At 39.0% G+C, this 20,032-nt stretch overlaps 1 protein-coding gene across 1 annotated transcript; it reads right to left on the reverse strand.

Annotated features, from left to right (window-relative positions):
• Positions 1-1,021: 1,021 nt before the first annotated feature.
• LOC135477175 (beta-1,3-galactosyl-O-glycosyl-glycoprotein beta-1,6-N-acetylglucosaminyltransferase 3-like) lies at positions 1,022-17,686 on the reverse strand. The gene is made up of 3 exons (XM_064757331.1): positions 17,547-17,686; positions 10,814-11,040; positions 1,022-1,317 (listed from the first exon to the last, which is right to left on the reverse strand). The coding sequence occupies exons 1-3, from the start codon at positions 17,684-17,686 to the stop codon at positions 1,022-1,024; spliced, it is 663 nt and encodes a 220-aa protein (XP_064613401.1).
• Between the last annotated feature and the right edge of the window lie 2,346 nt (positions 17,687-20,032).

The raw sequence follows: 20,032 nt of genomic DNA on the forward strand, positions 1-20,032 counted from the left end.
AGAACAGTATTATGCATTAACTTGCACATAAGTTTATCATGTGAAATTCATAGTGACCCGAGTATATCAGATTTATTCAACTGGAGTAGGAGTTTTCACTTTTCGTCGACGAGGAAACTGTCACTCGAGTTTAATAAATTTGACACCAAGGGTCACGAATTTCATATCCTAGTTATCCCATAAATGCTTTATTGTAAATTTATAGCGGAAAAAATCAAAACGATTTAAACTTTTCGGAAACTGCGCGGACGTCTAACTGCGTAGTGATATCACATATATAGGTCAAGTGAAGCGTCGTCAGTAAGTAACAAGTACATGGCGGAGTATAATATGGTACAAACAAAATTTATTAACATTACGACTTTTTTTTACCACAGACATGTAAAAAGTTTGCTTTATATAATACATTGTTCAGTACGTTAATGTTTAGAACAAGAATAATTTTAAGAAAAATAATGTCAAAATTAGAGAAGCACAAAGTTTTAGGCCCATACAATAATATTAAGACAAATAATGGCTTACCGGATGTTTCCGATCTGGCAATTTTACTTAGCCTTCGTGGCGATAGCTCTATGTCGTAGTCAATGCCGAGGATTTGCAAACTGATTCGATTAACTCTTGTCAAATTTATAACTCTGGCGCGTCCTTTTTGTCAATTTTTGCGATATCTCCTGGTCGTAAGGCAGGGTTAACATTTGGAGACGACAAGAAAAAGTTGCAAAAAACATGTAGTGCCTGTACAGCCGAGTTGTAATTTTGATTTGTCGATTAGATGAATGAAAAGATACACTGACCAATCACAATGTCGGAATTAATATTACACGTGGTGCATATCAAAACGACATATCATGCCTTTATTACCCGGAAAAATGAATATTTATGGGATAAAATGAATTATTTTGGTGTCCTATGATAACAACTCTGAACATTTACACGGGAGTATTTCTTAGCCATTCAGCAAATTCTGTCACGGATTTACAAGTTGTGTTATTCTGCATTTAAAATTTACATTTTGACGTGGTCAGTTCCGATATACCACGTTCGGAAGGGCAGAGTAGAAACTTGTATCGAAATCCTGTGGGTTGTGGAAGTCGTCGATAACACGGTTCCAATGTAGCTGTTCCAGACAGTCATAGGCATACTGACCGTACGAAGAGAGAAACTTGTTAGCGAAAAGCGCCTTAGAGTTGACCAACCTCGGCAAGTCCCCCACGTTAAATATACAGATTTGTCTCTGATATTTTCCACTGCATGGTGTCTTTCCCCATTGCTTGTACCTGATGAATGATGTCATCGACTCTCTGACGCTCTCAGGACCTAGATAAGGAAATACTTTTTTAAAATAGTGATGCATTTTATTATGTATTAAAGCCATACTCGAGAAATTTTTAATTTTACATTGCCGGGCAGTTGTGGATGAAAAAAGGACTTCCCGGCGTAAACAGTGATACTGGGCAAGTTAATTTCGAACTTTCCTCCCATGTGACACACAGGGGCATGTTTTACGAATCGAATTTACCATGGTAACGTATGCCGTACGGAATTTAATTCAGTGCAATTTGCAAATGCAATCGCTATGAGTTTAAGTCCAGCTCATGCTGACTTCCTCTCCGGCCGTACGTGGGCAGGTCTGACAGCAACGTTCGGTCGTTCGGTCGTAGGTTTCCCACGGGCTTTTCCCGCTTTTCTTCCACCACAATTCTGGCTGCTGTCCTGTCAGTGAAGCATTCTTCAGATGTTGCGGTAAAATATTTTATATATTAAAATAAGATATGAAAAAATGAATGCAAATGTTGAAATATTTCCTTGCAAAAGATATGGAGTAAACGACTAATTTCTATGGAAATTTGATTGGTCATAATCATTGCCGACGCATTAATATGTGTCCATATGTTAAACCACACGCAAAAGTCAAATGGAATTGGAATGCTCTGTTCCGCCAGAATACAGCTATGATTGACTGGTTTGTGTTTAATGCCAGGCATGTGAAAGAATGTTATATTATACCATAATAATCGGTTTTGCCGGCAAAACCTTCAGAAAACCAAAGTCTTGCAAGACCCAGAAAGACCGGAAAACCAGACAAAGCCCAAACCAGGTGAAAAAAGTCCTTCGCCTTGCCGACTATCCAACCGTAGGTAAAGACGTAGTACAACCTACTGTACCATTTGAGGCGTAACTATGGACTTTCTGATAGATGTAGGCCTATGTGACGAACAAATTTCAACTCGAAACTTGCCTGTGTAATAAACATGACCGAACTCAGTGACTTATTTTATATTCCAGATAGTGAAAATAAACTCGCATGAAATCTTATAGGTTGTCAGATGTCTAGCAGCGGGTTGGCGCTTGGAACAGGGGAGACAATTCAACCCGTTAGATCTTTAGTATTTACACGGATTATCTCAATTGCCTCGCCTCGTCGTCTCTTCGGTTTGTTCGGCGAATAAAGCTTTGTTAAAGCGACACGTCCATAGCCAGTAGTAACGCATATTTTGGCCACAAATCTGACCTTAACAAGTAAAATGTTCATGTTCTTATCTGTTCTTGATGGCTAGCCCATCGAGTGGGATTCCAGACAGTTCATAAGGTCCGGCTCATGATTCTATATGGTATATAGGAAGAAAATTTCCACTCAGCTGTACAACTTGAGCGCGTCGTAATGTTTGGTATACACTCGTTGTTCGGGTCATCCAGTGACGAGAAATATCGAAGCCTGCATCGGTAAACCATATTTTATTATTAGCCGTTGGAACTTTTGGTTCCAACAAGTCGAACCAACTTCCAGTTTATTTTGAAGTCGAACTTCCGGCAATGTACCGCTTCCAATCTGTAAAATCCGTATACTTGTAGTTTGAATGTACACCAAACATTAGGATGGGCTTGTGTTGTAAGGGTAAGTTAATTTTACATTCACCACAGGACAACATGGAAAAGGCGCCCGGCTTTACACATTAACCTTGATTCCTTTTTGCAGATCTGTTGATGGCATATTAATGGTTGCGGTAATTGTGTATATTTGTCGAGTTCTCGAGATGTTTTTCTTCTTCTTTTCTTCTGAAAAGTGTTTTCACTTGTCCCCGGTTCGCATACATTGTATCCACAACGTGAGATAAAATATTCACTCATTTTGTGACAAAACTGACAGTTGTTTCAAAACCAAAAAAGCTGAAAGTGCACATACAAGTGCCGGTATTTTTCTGAAGATAAAGTATTTAGACAGTGACCTTGATTTAATTAACCTACCACGCATCTTTAATGAACCTGATGTTCGTAGTGCTGTGCCTAATTATTTTAATATCCAAGAGCCACCGGGAGAAAGTGGATTCTTCGGTACTTAACGACTGGCTTGAGATTTTCAAAAAGAAAGTTAGTCTTACTATACACCGTCTAGACATTGATGCTCTACCTAAAGTTAAACAGGTTCTGAAGGATCCCATTGTGCAAGAAACACTCGTCGACCTTCATAGTAAATCTATCACTGTAGCAGACAAGGTTCCTAATAATGTCATCTTTATTTGCAAGAATTATTATTATCAAATTCTTGTTCAACAGCTATGTGCATCTAAAACGACATCCACGTATTCTGCTACTACATTTACTCTGGAGGAACTATTTAACAAACACAAAACCTTTCTTAAAGAAAGGCACATAAATATACCTACCCGTCACACAGAAATACCACAACTTTACTGGATTCCTAAAATGCATAAATTCCCATACAAGGCTCGATTTATTGCAGGTTCAAGAAGCTGTACCACCAAACTCTTGTCAACCCTACTTACGAGAGCGTTACAAGAAGTGAAGTCATTTTGGAATAAGTATTGTTGTGCCATAACAAAAAATTCAGGTGTCAACTGCATGTGGATTCTTAACAACTCCAAACGTCTTACAGAAGAACTTGATGCTCATATGCATATACCGTACAAAGACGTATCCACATGGGATTTCTCTACCCTCTATACTACGATTCCTCGCAAAGATCTTATTGAAAGAATGTCGTCGTTAATTGTCTCGGTATTTACTAAAACTGGTCATCGTTACATTAACGTCAGAAGAAATAAGGCTTTCATTAGTTCTACTCTTTATAAAGGTTACCACTCATGGGAAATTCGGAGATACAATTTACCAACAGTGCATAGGTATTCCAATGGATACCAGTTGTGCGCCTCTTTTGGCAGGCTTATACCTGTTTTCATATGAATACGACTATATGCAGAAATTACTTAAAAGTAATATCTTTAAAGCTCGATCCTTTTCATTTACGAAGCGGTATATTGATGATCTACTGGCGTTAAATAATCCCCATATTGCTGAAGCGGTGAAGGAAATCTATCCGCCTTCATTGGATTTAAAGGAGACAACAGATAGTCCTGATGGTACATCTTATTTGGATCTATATCTGTACAAAGACGGACAAGGTCTCCTTTCACGCCGCCTTTACGACAAAAGGGATAATTTCAATTTTGATATTGTAAATTATCCTTATTTAGATAGCAATATACCAAAGGGTCCTGCATATGGCGTAACGCCTTCATTCTAAGTTTCTCAAATTTTACAATGAATATAACACTCTCGTTGGCAGGTATGGACAGAGCGTTCAGAATCTCTGGCGATCCGCATTGTGATAAACCACATAGACGGCGCTGTTATCCCTATGTACATATCTATCACATACATGGTATTTAACAACATAGATGGCGCTGGTTGCCCAGTGTAACCGTCTACCTTGTATGTCATGTGTAACATCATAGATGGCGCCTCTTGTAGCATGAGATCTTTACATATTAACGGGAAAGACGTAATCGTCCGTTACTTTTGAATCATAATCTGATCCGTTAGGGTCTGTAACGCTCGTCATTTTCAAACTATATCTAATACCGCTTAGCCTGGGGCTAGGGGACGTAAAGGTAGCCATGCTAATTACATCAGTATGATGCCTTTATGAACAGTTGCAATCAAAGCGCGACTGAGATACTTGTTTAGCTGTTATTTGACATGGAACTCATTCACGGACTACGAATTTGAACTTTGATATGGAATTCATGCCTGGAATATTCATTGTCTGCCCGGCATCATTGAAAACTGATGACCGCTTCTCTCTTGTGTGTTACCGGCTTTATTTCTTATTTGTATAATTTGACACACCTTTGTCTTCTGGAGTTAGTGTTAAACGTTGTTGTGGAAATGGATCTTGCGATTATCGACTTGGAGGCCCTTTACGGACTACGAATGGTATAGGAATGTCGGACTTGACGCTTATATTTATGAAATTTCCTATTCATAGACATCTTATTGGTTTACATGTAGCGCATACATGTGCCGGTATTTATATATTTGCTATTCACAGACACACCTTATTGGTTTACACGTAGCACATACATGTGCCGGTATTTATGTATTTGCTATTCATAGACACATCTTATTGGTTTACATGTAGCGCATACATGTGCAGGTATTTATGTATTTGCTATTCATAGACAAATCTTATTGGTTTACATGTAGCGCATACATGTGCAGGTATTTATGTATTTGCTATTCATAGACACATCTTATTGGTTTACATGTAGCGCATACATGTGCAGGTATTTATGTATTTGCTATTCATAGACAAATCTTATTGGTTTACATGTAGCGCATACATGTGCAGGTATTTATGTATTTGCTATTCATAGACACATGTTATTGGTTTACATGTAGCACATACAAGTGCAGGTATTTATGTATTTGCTATTCATAGAGAAATCTTATTGGTTTACATGTAACGCATACATGTGCAGGTATTTATGTATTTGCTATTCATAGACACATGTTATTGGTTTACATGTAGCACATACAAGTGCAGGTATTTATGTATTTGCTATTCATAGACACATGTTATTGGTTTACATGTAGCACATACAAGTGCAGGTATTTATGTATTTGCTATTCATAGACACATGTTATTGGTTTACATGTAGCACATACAAGTGCAGGTATTTATGTATTTGCTATTCACAGACACATGTTATTGGTTTACATGTAGCACATACAAGTGCAGGTATTTATGTATTTGCTATTCATAGACACATCTTATTGGTTTACATGTAGCACAAACATGTAGAATTATAACTTGTGCCTCATCTGCATCTTTGTTATTTGATATAATTATAACTTGTGCCTCATCTGCATCTTTGTTATTTGATATAATTATAACTTGTGCCTCATCTGCATCTTTGTTATTTGATATAATTATAACTTGTGCCTCATCTGCATCTTTGTTATTTGATATAATTATAACTTGTGCCTCATCTGCAGCTTTGTTATTTGATGTAATTAGAACTTGTGCCTCATCTGCAGCTTTGTTATTTGATATAATTATACTATCCAAAAAAAGAAACGCATAGGTGTTTTGTTTTATTTTAAAATGAAATAAATACATTTTGTCTTCATTTCATGAGCAAAATGTGTTTTAATATTGTTAATAGTCACAGTTAGCACACATTTTATTCCTCAAAACATTTCTTGGTTGAAAATGTTGAGTTTGGAGGCGAGGCCGTTTTTGGAAAAAGTAAAAAGTACAGCACCACACTGCATCACGTGCAGTCTTACACGCCGAACTTAGGCATGGAAAGCATGCAGTGTTTGATTATAAAACCGCAACTTCGGGCCGGAAATCGGCGTCTTTCAAGTGGTGTTTTCAAGCTGATTCAACATGCCACGTCTTGACACTGTCACAAGAAATATTGCCATTGGAAGACTTCAAGCTGGAGAGTCCCAATCGTCCATTTCTAGGCGTCTACACGTCAGCCAGAGCACGATTTCACGGCTTGCTGCCCGCTACAACAATACTGGGACAACAAATGACCGTCGGCGTCCAGGTCGACCACGTGTCACTACAGCAGCCCAAGATCGCTACATAAGGGTCCTCCATTTGCGTGACCGTTGTGCTACAGCTGAAAGCACAGCAGCCAGCATACCGGGACTGAGGAGGATATCAGGTCAGACAGTGCGGAACAGGCTGAGGGAACATGGACTGAGAGCCAGGAGGCCCTATGTTGGGATCGTACTGCGTCCTCACCATCGCGCCAATCGCCTCCGATGGTGTAACAACGTGACTGCATGGAATCTACGCAACTGGCGACGCATTTGGTTCAGTGATGAGTCCAGATTCCTATTGCAGAGACGTGATGGTAGAAACCGGGTTTACAGACGTGCTCACGAACGTTATGCCCCTAACTGCGTACGCCAAGTGGACAGATTTGGTGGAGGGAGTGTGATGATGTGGGCAGCAATATCGTATACTGGTCGTACAAATCTTGTCCACGTTCAGGGAAATCTTACGGCCGTACGCTACCGAGACAGCATCCTGCAGCCACACCTCTTACCTGTCATTGACGTTCAGCGGGAGTTGTTCCAGCAGGAAAACGCCAGACCGCACATGGCACGTGTCACAAGGGACTTCCTCGCCGAAAACAATGTAAATGTGCTACCCTGGCCGTCCCGTTCCCCGGATCTTAACCCAATTGAGCATCTGTGGGATGAACTTGATCGACGTCTACGCCAACGTCAACCTCAATCCCAAACCCTTCAAGAGCAAGCTGCATGTTTGCAGGAGGAGTGGCAGAACATTCCCCAGGCCTCTATCCAGCGTCTCATCCAGTCCATGACAAGGCGTGTCAGAACTGTTATTTGTGCCCGTGGTGGTCACAACAGATACTGACATTCCACTCAAGTGGGAGACTCATTGTGAGTGTCTTACCTCAAGTTGATGGCCTTGTTGTCTAGATATGGACCCTTCCTTAATCTGTGTAAAAAAATATTTGCAGAATAGCAATTCTTATTTAGTTATGCATAATTGAAAAGACTGCATTACCTCCGCAAAAAACCGGGTTATGCGTTTCTTTTTTTGGATAGTATATAACTTGTGCCTCATCTGCATCTTTGTTATTTGATATAATTAGAACTTGTGCCTCATCTGCAGCTTTGTTATTTGATATAATTAGGACTTGTGCCTCATCTGCATCTTTGTTATTTGATATAATTATAACTTGTGCCTCATCTGCAACTTTGTTATTTGATATGATTATAAATCTTTACAAGCCAACACTTAGAAAAGTTTTGCAACTGACTAAAAATCTTGACTTGCAAAAAAATCTGAGCTTTACAAATGTGCTAATCCAGCTCAGAATGAGTGATGTTACCAGATCAGCTGAGTTATGAAGCTCGGTTATATTGTTGACTGACTTGATTAATAGGAAAACTCCCAGGAGTCTGTCATGACAATTGCATTGCCCAGTTTTCTGGGTCAGTGGAGTCCACTTTTCTTTTGATGAAGGAGCTGAAGGTGAACAACTTTGTATGGCTTTTTTGTTGGTTTTTCTGCTTCTTGAGGTACCACTTTGTAGGCTTTAAAGTGGCATTCTAGGTACCCCTACATATTTGTATGTTTTGCAGAAAATGGTGTGGAAGTCGAACACCAGGTGTTAGTGGGGAACAGTTCTGTTTTACCGGTCTCTGACTGGAGGACTGTAAAAAAAATTGATGGGTCAAACTGTCAGGAATATGACGGGAGTTGTCTCAGTTGAAGAGGACCATCAGGCTCGTGGCATCCGGTATTTGGCGAATTACGTGAATTGTGAGAAGCACAGAGAAGAACGGTTCTGAATGATGTTTGAAAAGTGGAAGGAATTTTACAGATAAGAGAATTATACCACGATTGCCTACTGTATAGGTATGTATCTCAGTTGCGCTTTGACTGCAACTGTTAATTGTCAAACGTGGCGATGTAATTCAACATTAGGAATATACAGCCCCATAACCCCGGGTTAATCGGAAATAGACACCATTATGAAGGAGAGTGAACTCTGTCCATATTTACTCACAGGAGACTTATACTAACTGTGACGTTTGGCGGAATAACCTTGACACACTAGTTTTCGCAGTAATAACTTGTGACATTAATTGAAATCGTCGTACAACACACAGGATCTAGCAAATGCTGCAGTACAAGGTGAGATATATACACGCCATACAAAAGACCCTTCGGATATTGCTGTTCAAATAGCGATATTTTACAATGTCAAAATTGAGCTATCCCTCTCGTAAAGTTTTGGAAATATGAAACCGCTTTGGGCATTCAACAAATAAGGCCCTGATAAGAAATAGCGCCTATTTTTCATTACATACTGCGAAGGAGGATATACATATAAACTGTATTTTCCAGCCTTTCACAGACGTTTACAGCCTTTTCCATGTATGGATTGATTAAAGCTTGCAGGTCATTAGTATACCTTTAAGTGATTGAGATGTCATCGGATGTTTCTCCCAAATTTAAAGTAAAGATTACTCTTTTAATAATTACCACATATTGTAGTATTCAAACGAGAACAAGAATAGGTCAACGAAATTGGGGCACAATTTGTACCGATCAGAATACCTACACACTTTTGCCATGGTGCTAAGGGACGTGTAATGTGTTGTCACTTCAGCATTTACATGAACAGTTAGAAATAGAATAAAACACAAACTGAGGCTAACTGAGGTTTTACTCTCCATGCTGTACGTCTATCACACTGTCGTCGCTGCTGTGGTTTTACTCTCCATGCTGTACGTCTATCACACTGCCATCGCTGCTCTGGTTTTACATTCCATGCTGTACGTATTTAGATTTAAGATTAACCATACAATTAATGGTGCTGGCACTGTACTTCATGACTATATTGTATTCCTGCATATACCAGGATTCTGCTGGTGGACTAAGTGTCCCCGGGGCCTGGTACCTTTGCATTGTTTTAATGTTATTGCATATTAAATGGGATGACAACACGGAATTTTGAGTAATTCTAGACCAGTGACGTCTCATAAGTTTACCAGATTCGGCATGTAATGTGCTGATATTTAAGCCTTTACATAAACTGTTAGTCTAATACCCTGAGGAAAACTGACAGAAGACCGCATTTCACCAGTTAGGTGTGAACGTTTGTCAGCTAGCACTCGCTGATCTGGTTTTACTCTGTACGCTGTTCTTTAATTATGCTGTATTCCTGCTTAAACAAGGAATATCCCTTAGGCCTGATTCCATTGAATATATTTAACGTTATTGTAACCAAATTTTGATGACAAGAGTGTATCTAGATCCGTGATGTCTAATCAATCAGTGCACTTTTTATCAGGTTCATCTTAGGCCATGCTGCTAGGGGGCGTATAATTTCCTACCACTTAAGCATTTTATGAATTGTTAGAATAAAACGGCAACTCAGTTAAACTGAGAAGTGGCCAGCTATCACACTGTCGTCGCAGCTCTGGTTTTACTGTCTATACTGTATGCCTTTAATCGTATAATTAACGAGAAATGTTAGCATCTCGATGAACAACATAACATCTCAAGAATGGTGTAGAATCCCTTGTGTGTAGGGAAGCTGAAAATGCCCTTGTTGCATTTGTTAATGTAGCGCTGATCGGTTTTATTACACACCCAAACTGGGGGCCTCTGTGGCTCAGTCGGTTAGCGCAGCGTAATGACCCAAGAGCCTCTCGCCAATGCGATCCCCGTCAGTTAAAGTACAGCTCATGCTGGCTTCCTCCCGCTCCGGCCGAACGTGGGAAGGTCAGGAGAAAGGAGAAAAAGATTATACAACTTGAGCCCCTGTGTTACGATGGGTATTACTTTCGTTTTACTTTCCGAATTATTCGCCAAAGGCTCGTGATTCAGAAAATCAATAGAATGGAGTCTTATCCATCGTAACAGTTTTTAACCGCCACGTGCATGTACCATTTTAAAATTGAAAACATGTCAACATTATAACATTTACAGTTATATGCGAGCCCTTACCATGAAAACCGCCTGGTGCACCAAGGAATGGGTTGTTATTTATTGTAGCATAGAATGTCTCATCTGGAATCTGGGTGCCCCTTAACCACTCCAAAAACACCTGAGTCTTCCTGTCCTCAAAAATAAACTGGACAAAGTCTCTCGAAGCAGCTATGTGAATAGGCCCCTTCATCAGAGTAAGGTTAAACGGTGGTGGTCCCTTTTTCATTACTCGTCTCTGATCAAACCTGTTACATGAAAAATAAAATAGTCTGTTATGGCCATACACAATGGGAAAACATAGATATTCGTAAGAAAATTTGCCACGTCACCCGAGGCAATGGGTTTTGACAGTAGAACCCGAGCTTATAGACTTTAACATTACAAATTAGAAAAGGTGTTCTGGCTGCATTTTCCTCGCAATAATGTACACTTCCAAAATATCCATGTAAAGAGTTGTGTACTGTTACGTGTCACTGACTAAATGCAATTTTGCTATCGAGTATGACTGATTTTACAGAGAGCTGAATATAGGCGACTCTTTTAAAGAAACAGACTATTAACCATTAGCTCCTTGCAGAACAGAGAAATCTTACTAGAAAATGCAAGAAGTTTGCTATCCATTAGATCAGCTTCTCGTTGCAGAAATACAAGTTAAAACTCATAAAACTACCGGTTTGTACAGGTATCTGAAATTTTTATTCATGAAACTGACGTATTGCCATGTTTATGTTGTCTTAGTATATTTACGAGGTCATGCCCTACACTGGTTCATCTTTAGGTGTCAAAATTTTGAAATCCCAAATAGTAACATGGGCATTACTCTTGATTGCAAGTCTGAGTGCAAGACAGCATCGAGTTTAGTACCGATGATGGGAATTTTTTTCCTTATATAGACCAAACTTTCAAACTGCAATGCGTTTATGTTCTTATACAATATGTACGTGGAATTTTAAACACATATGAAATATTGCTTTCATACCAAATATATAGCAATTGGATACCTTCAGGAAAAAAAGGAGAGTTATTACACAAACGTGCTGGTCACTTATAATTAACTTTGTGAAATCTATATGTTTTTAATCGGTTAAATTTAACTTGCTCTTTCGAAGATTGTAATATCTGGAGGATATTATCCATTTACACCATGATACCACAGCTTCAGAGAATACCAATGTCATTTTACAAGGCCTAGAACGAAATTATTGATTTACACTTAGGTTTTGTTATCTTTACTTTTCCTAAAAATGTGGCTAAAGCCAATATTAAACACTATGTGGCACAACCTGTTCCTCAGTACAACCTTTTTCATACAAGAGAATCCCAGAAAGCCTTTTTCCAAACTATTTTCACAACATTTGCAGCCAGCGAAAGGCTCTGTGGACAAGACAGAACCCACAGATTAAGGCTCATTATGCTTAATAGGTAAAGAAAACAATAAAATGAAATCAGCATCCCTGCAACAAGACCGGAGAAAACTATATTTGCACATTGTAAGCTGGGGTTGTTAGAAACATATTTGTAACGTCACAACTTTTTCTACACCGTTCTTTGAGATATGCATAAAATTCGTTTGAACAGTTCTGAATGATTCAATGTGTATGGTTTATTGCAACATCAACAACACTTCAGCCATATTATGGTGGAAGTATGTTTAATCCACGAAGTAGTGAATGGTTTTAGTTGTCGTAATAAGTACATTCAATCCCAAATAAAATAAACCCTTAAAACCAGTTAACCAGAACTTAAACATTGATTAAAATAAAAAAAAAAACACAACATTTTATGATAAATGCATAATCTGGAAAGACCAGGATAATAGCCCTGGCCTACACCAAGAAGATAGAAGAAGAGGATTGAAAACAGAGAGAACTCGCTATTCTAATACAGTTATCGGGAGACACAGGAGCTATCTCATCCAGCTTGAGGTTAGCCGCCACAATAAGCTCCCATACATGAAGACAAAAGGAAGGATTCTTATTAGGACTTTTACTAAAATTACCTACATATTATGGGTTGAAAACACAGTCGTTCGTTAAATCAACTTTAAATTTTATAGCACATTGAAGGCTGATCTTTACACGCCTGATATAAAATGAATCCATGTTTCGAAACGGACGTTCATATACCACCTGTCAACCAATATGGTCAACAAACTACATATTGTTCAGCAAACCACCAAAGTCCCAAGAAAGTAATTAAAGCACAAAATCAGGACGGAAAATTAAGTCATGAAAAGGGAAGCAGTCAACAGTTTTCAGTGATGCTAGAAAGACGCAAGGGATGTAGCAGACGAAGGAGTGAAATCAGTATTCATATTGCGCGCCATAGTAGAAAATAAGTTGTCGATAATGAAATATTTATCTTAGTTGCAACTGTTCCTATATCCAACGTGTTGATCTAACACGATGAATATATGCACGAAGACGCGAGTTAAGCAGGACACAACCATGAAGCAGAGCGCCAGAGATTCTCGACCTTCAGTTATTACGTACAAGAGAATTATACTGATTGTAAGAAACTTGGAGTGAAGGTGATCGATGCAATAATGTTAACCGACTAACTTTTGCGGCAATAACTTGAGACGCTGATAGAAATCGTCAAGCAACACACAGGATCTAACAATATATATGGGAGATATGTACACGCCATATCGATGTATTGGTTCCAAGCAAGGTTGATCGAAACTATACTCTTTGTCGTAAAGTCTGCGATGGCGAAAAACTGGCTCACTGTTTACGTGTGAACATTTGCCAACTATCTTACTATCGTTCGAGAACTGATTTTGCTCCCTGTGTTGTACATCTTTTACTTTTCTTGTACAAATATAAGTCCAGAGAAGCTAAACCATCTGGAAAGTGTGGTTTACTTAAAATCCAAAGAGATTGAATACATATTTTTCACATCCTTTGTTATATATGGATTGCTTAAAGCTAACAGATTATCAATATACCGTATACTAATTGAGGAAGATCGGACCTGGTGATGATTACTGAATAATAGTTTTTGCATATAGTCGTATTCATACGAGAACAGGTATAGTTCAGCCAAAATAAAATATGCACTGTTGATATATGATTTCTCCGAATTTCACATAGATGTGAAACTCGATGAACGAGGAAACATCCCATGAATAGTAATCCTTGTATGTCGTGGAACTAAAGAAGGTTTTGTTGCTTTTGACGTTAATGTAGTGGTGACCAGTTTTATTAAACACCTATACTATTAGTGAAGAAGTTCAATTAAATCTGCGTGATGAATTGTTGTATAGAGAGTTGAGAAATCCCAAGTAGATGTGTCCTTGTACGGCACATGTCTTTGAACGTCTAGGTCTTCTCTCAGAAGTTTAGAGCGCTAAGTATCCACCTACAGTTGACGCCTAAAAGTTTGGCAATTGCAGAACTAAAATTCCAGTAGTGCTTTCGTTAAGAAAGCAGATACAATACTGATGGTACAGCTTTTCTATCCCGCAATAAAGCGAGCTCTGTATGGGAATTTATGCTTTTTGTTCCCTTTGGTGTACATCCATTAACGTTGTGGTGCATGTATGTTGGTGTTATGGAAACGCACAGGTATTCTCTGTTAAGAAAGGACTTACGTTTTTTAAATAGTTCCTCCAGAGTATATGTCGTTATGGAATACGTTGATGTTGCGACTGCGGTGATATTAAACCCCTCCACAAGAACCTGACAGCAATAATTCTTGCAGACAAATATACTATTACAAGGAGCTTTGTCCACAAAAGAGAAAAGAGAAACGTATTTTCTCTGACGGTATCTTTCGCATAGCAGGATTCTTCAGGCATTGTTTGGCTGTCACATGAGCTCGCGCGGAGTATCAAGAACTGAAGGTTCTACCGCCGGCCGTTTGGATCATATTTTTGGCAAAGTTTCCATGCGCCGAAAGGAGGATTTTGTTATTGGCGCTCATATTTACGTTTCTCGGTTCTCTGTTCTTCGGACCCCTTCAGGGGGCGTGGCTCCCCAAGAAAACCGTCTATATTTATTAACTGTGGTATCATTCAGGAGGCGTGGCTCCCCAAGAAAACCATCTATATTTATTAACTGTGGTATCATTCAGGGGGCGTGGCTCCCCAAGAAAACCATCTATATTTATTAACTGTGGTATCATTCAGGGGGCGTGGCTCCCCAAGAAAACCATCTATATTTATTAACTGTGGTATCATTCAGAGCGTGTGGATCCCCAAGAAAACCATTTCTATGTAGTAAATGTGGTGACACATGAATTGGGAATAAAACAATGAACTGGAACTATAACATGAATGATGTTCAAGTCATGTGTGCAATTGTAGAGGAAGATGACAGTACTTCTTGCAGCGCTTGACGAAAAACTTGAAGAAAACCACATTGGGTATGAGACAGTGAAATGTTGGTTTCAAGAAGCCAAACAAATCTCACATTTATCATCCGTTTCACAGTCTTACAGACAACTGGTAAGAGCAGTTGGACAATAATTAGGCATATCAGTATGAACCCTATGAGAGAGCGATAGCTCTACTCCATGGTATTTCTGTAGGTGTGGGTGGAGGAAAGGGGGTATGATACTCATTCTGGGTAGATGGTGTGGAGTAGGGTATGCTTTCCCTTTGGGGGGCGGGGCGGGTCCTGTTTCCCTAGGGTTTAGGTGTAATCCTTACCGGTTTTGCGAAACGGGAGGGGATATAATGCTCAATCTGGGTGGGTGGTCTGGAGTAAGGTATGTTGTCCATTGAGGTAGGGGCTTGTGCTGTTCCCCTGGGGTTTTAGGCGTAATCCTTACCGTTTTTGCGAACCGGGATAATATGCGCCTTGTTCCATGACGTTGATAAATTACCAGTTATCAGAATATTAAGTACGCAGAAAAGCAGAAATTTCAAAGGCCACCGTCCGCGAATGGGTGCAGATTTGATCATGGCTGTTATGTTGTGGCAAGTATAGTGGCGCGTACCCCGAAATGCGAATGTCGCTTATTCTTTTAACAGTTACACAGTGAACAATAAATTACATTCTGTTATATGCACACTGATTTTTTTATACAAGGAACAGAAGAATAGCAATTTTCATAATAGCTTAATCCACCGTGTATCCATGCCTCTTTTCTATGTATTCTACCCATTGATTTATTATCTCCATGTATGAAAACTCTATCGATCGACGTGGGAAATATTCTAATGATACCACAACACAACCTAACACTAAATACAATACATGACACTTGAAACTGGGCTTTAAATATGTGCTGAGGCTGTAAAGGCCGCTGATAGCGTTTGCGTTCTTCATCGGCTGAATGCATGAAGAGAGCAATCAGGCTATTCTGAAAGTTGTTACTCTTCTCTCCCTGGTATACGAAAATCGTTAGGGGGTAACAGTATGGTATTGTGGTGAATGTGGTGACGAAATCCACTGTTAAGTGTCGTTAACATACATGTATCGCTTGTAGAGATGTTTAAAACGCTCACTCGTTGCATCTGTTTTGCCTTTCATTAAACGACATAGCCAGTTTCAATCCAGCTCTCACTCTTTCGGCTGCGACTTTAAACCAGGAGCTCACACTTAATCACAGTCATATGAATGAAAAATGCTGAGTATAGCGTTAAACAAGCACCAGTCAAATTAATAAACACGTTATTTAGAACTGTCCAACTATCAACCATTTCACCGGCCAATATTCGAATTCGCTCAACAGCAAAAGGAGTTTATATCATAACGTTAAATGATTCTGGAGTATATTATATAGGTACCAGTTTGTGGAGTCTCTACGAACAGCATTGCTTTCCCATGTGTTTCTGTTTTTATAGGTAGATTGTGTGCATTTACACTTGGCAATGTTGTCTTACAATTAAATCAATTCTCAACACCAGTTGGACGCTGTCATAATACACATTTTATGATAATGCAACTTGCGCAATTTTCCAATCCACCCGGCCTTATTCCACTTCTTAAACCTACCCTTAGGTAAGCCCCACTCACTCCAGCAAATCTGGCGCTGGTATGTTACTTCATCTCCAGGTATTGAACCGTCTAATTTCAGTAATAACGTTTTCCACAATTTTGTTTCACACAAGCTATATGCGCACACCATCCCTGGTATAACCGCAAAGATATACCTGAAATATTGTTTCATCTAGCTTTTCCCGCTTTTAATAATTCGGGACCATATACTTAAGAGCTGCGAATCACCATTCACTTAATAATAATTATAAAGCGGGGGTCAGTTTCTCGCTACAAGGCAATATTAGACAAGGCAACCCTTGGCATTGCTTTCATGTTATTGTTTGTTAAAGGTTACATGAATCGGCTTGTGTTAAAATCTTAATATGGAGTTTAGGACTTCTCCTAATATACAAACGTACAACAAAAGGCTTGTCAGACTTTAAAATATGCGAGTAAAAATTTCTTGAAACTAGATTTTTCCATTCAATCAGCCTGCAGTTGTCAAGAAATTTTTTGGGGACGAAAATCCAAATTGAGGGGCGCTCATCTGGTCCCGGGTTTCCGGTCTGTTAATCGATGACGTCGTTTCCGAAACATGACGGAAAACATGCATAAAACAAAATTTAGTTTTTATCTTTTTTGCCACAACTTCAAAACCACAGCTCATGCTGTACATATCCTTTTTATGCTTCCACAAAACACAGCAAGTAATTTCAGACAAGTGACAATTACCAAAACTTCTGTTTGCTTTTATGAAACCGCCAATTCAGAGACTGTAGCCTCTCATACAAAACATGGTAGTATTAGTTTTCAGTACTTACTTTCCGGAAGTCCCTCTGATATCGTTGGCCCCTTTATATGCCGTGAGAATTTCGACCAATTCTTTGTTCGTTTTCAGCGGAAACTCTTGTCCTGTCAAATTGATGAAGTACCTCCACTTAAACCTCAGCAGATCTTTCATACAGATTAGGTCGGCTTCAAGGACAGAAAAAGAACCCCAGCTCACTGCCACTGAGCGAGACGACAGAAACACATTAGGAAAACAGGTTAATAAAGTCCTTAATGACTGATGAAAGTCATTCCCCGATTCCGCATCGGCGTGAACGCAGTAAACGTTTTGAGGGCGGTATATTGCCCTCAAAAGCCTCTCAAATCTGTCCAATTCCGTGTAAATGATAATTCCAAAAGCGATTGGAAAGTCTCTCTCCTCGTCCGTTAAACTAGAGGTAATATAGCCTCGACTGGCCAGAAAATAATAACATGACTCTGTTGCACAAGACAGAAATGATTCTAGTTTGCCTTTATAAACGTCAGTGTAGTGTGCAATCTTCTCCAACGCTCTAGATATCTCGGAAGAATTATTTTCCACAATCGCCGAACAGTTAATGCCTTTCACAGTAAACTGGGATTTCGTTGGCACAGATCTCTTATTAGGTACATTATGTAGAGATGTTAAATTTCCTTGAAAACTGCTAATATACATGGTAAATATGATTTCCAGAACAGCAAGCCCAAATAGAAGCATGACTAATTCCACAGCTCTGCAATACATAATGTGAGAATAAAATATAGCTTCAAGGGGTGTAGGATATCTGATTGCATATAAGGATAGACACGCCGTCTTTATATAGATGCGGCAGAAAGGAAGTATCTGTCAATGAAAGTAAATACATTTGTCAAGATCGATTCCTGGCCGCATTGAAAAACAAATATCGACACAAAGCGCGGCCGTCTGTCCATAATGTATATTGTACACGTCGCACATTGTGGTCGTTGATGTAAATACATAACTCATCGTTGAAACTTGTACTACAAGTAAAAAATACAGGCGACAGCTACGTATATACACATAGGTGTTTCACTATTGATAATGCTTTGATGCTGCACATCGCGTCTGCACTAATGAAAACAAAAATCATGTTACAAACACAAAGCCGCACGCTTCGATGAAAGGGTGTTGAAAGGGCGTAAAGTACTGGAAAACACCCTTTGCAAAAATATATACACCCTTTAAGGGATTATTAGGGTGTCAAAAGGGTTAAACCCCCCAAAAAGGGTGTATGTCCAAGTTAGGGTGTTCAAAGGGTAATCGTGCTGAATTATATATATATATATATATATATATATATATATATATATATATATATATATATATATATATATATATATAGTGACTGGTGACGGAAGTAGGAAGCCCACGCTTCTCGGTAAGCTGTATTGGCAGACAAGCTAGTGTCATGATCAGTTGAAGGCAATACATTAATTGAGCGCAGACCTGTTAACAATGAGACCCTGCGTTCAAACCCGGCTCTCGCCAGCATAGCACCCATTTCAGATAAATAAACAAGTATCTTTAAACCTGGAGAAGATCCATTCAAATGCTGATGAAGAAAATCGAATAATAAAAATTCAATAGATACAATTCATCTCTGTGGATTTTATTTGGAACAAGAATAAGCCCTTAAAAACACACCGACTATTCCATGATAACGTAATCCAAGTACCATTGTACATGCATGATATGTACATATGTATAACTGTTTTGCACATGATTCTAAAGCATAGTACATGTGTAAAATAGTTTTCATCCTTTCATTTTATGTTAAAACGAATTACACATGACATCCATTCATTTTCTCATGATGACAAATCATTCTAATGGACACAACTGTACAAACGGTTAATACATACTATAGTAATGCGATGTTCTTACGCCCTCACGCCATATTTCAAGGGGACAAGAAACCTTTCATTATTATCTTCATAAATTTACAGACCTGTACGCCAGATTTACTTACCATGATCAACCTATTGCCAATCGTCAGTAACTTTAACTACGTAAGAATGGCAGTGACTATCAAAGTAGAGCACGCCCACGACCTTGGCGCTAATGAGTTTTCTACTGCCCCAGTAGAGAATCTGTTTAATGAGCAGAAAAGAGGGAATGTCATCATTGTTTACAGATTTAATGAGAGGTTCCCAAAGTCTGTATTTCCCTCCCTTGTACAGCAGAGATTTCATTTTGCACATAGTCTTATGGCGGTTAATCCTATTGTCCTCGAGAACGCCAATGACCTGTGGTGAGAGTGTAGATTTCGATGTTGTTGCCTCACCGGTGACAACATAAGGGTGACCTAACAGTGGACCAGACAGCTGGTAGCTCTCCATAAACTGATGTCTGGTGGCCAAGTGTGAAAAATGTTTTTGAAATTGTGCAATTTACGTTTCAGCAGTTTGAAATATTGGTGCTTAGACTCAAATCTCATGGCCCAGAATTTCACAAGTGGTTCACACAGCAAAAATAACA

The sequence above is a fragment of the Liolophura sinensis genome, chromosome 10, assembly GCF_032854445.1.
Source record: "Liolophura sinensis isolate JHLJ2023 chromosome 10, CUHK_Ljap_v2, whole genome shotgun sequence".
In the NCBI taxonomy this organism is placed as follows: Eukaryota; Metazoa; Mollusca; class Polyplacophora; order Chitonida; family Chitonidae; genus Liolophura; species Liolophura sinensis.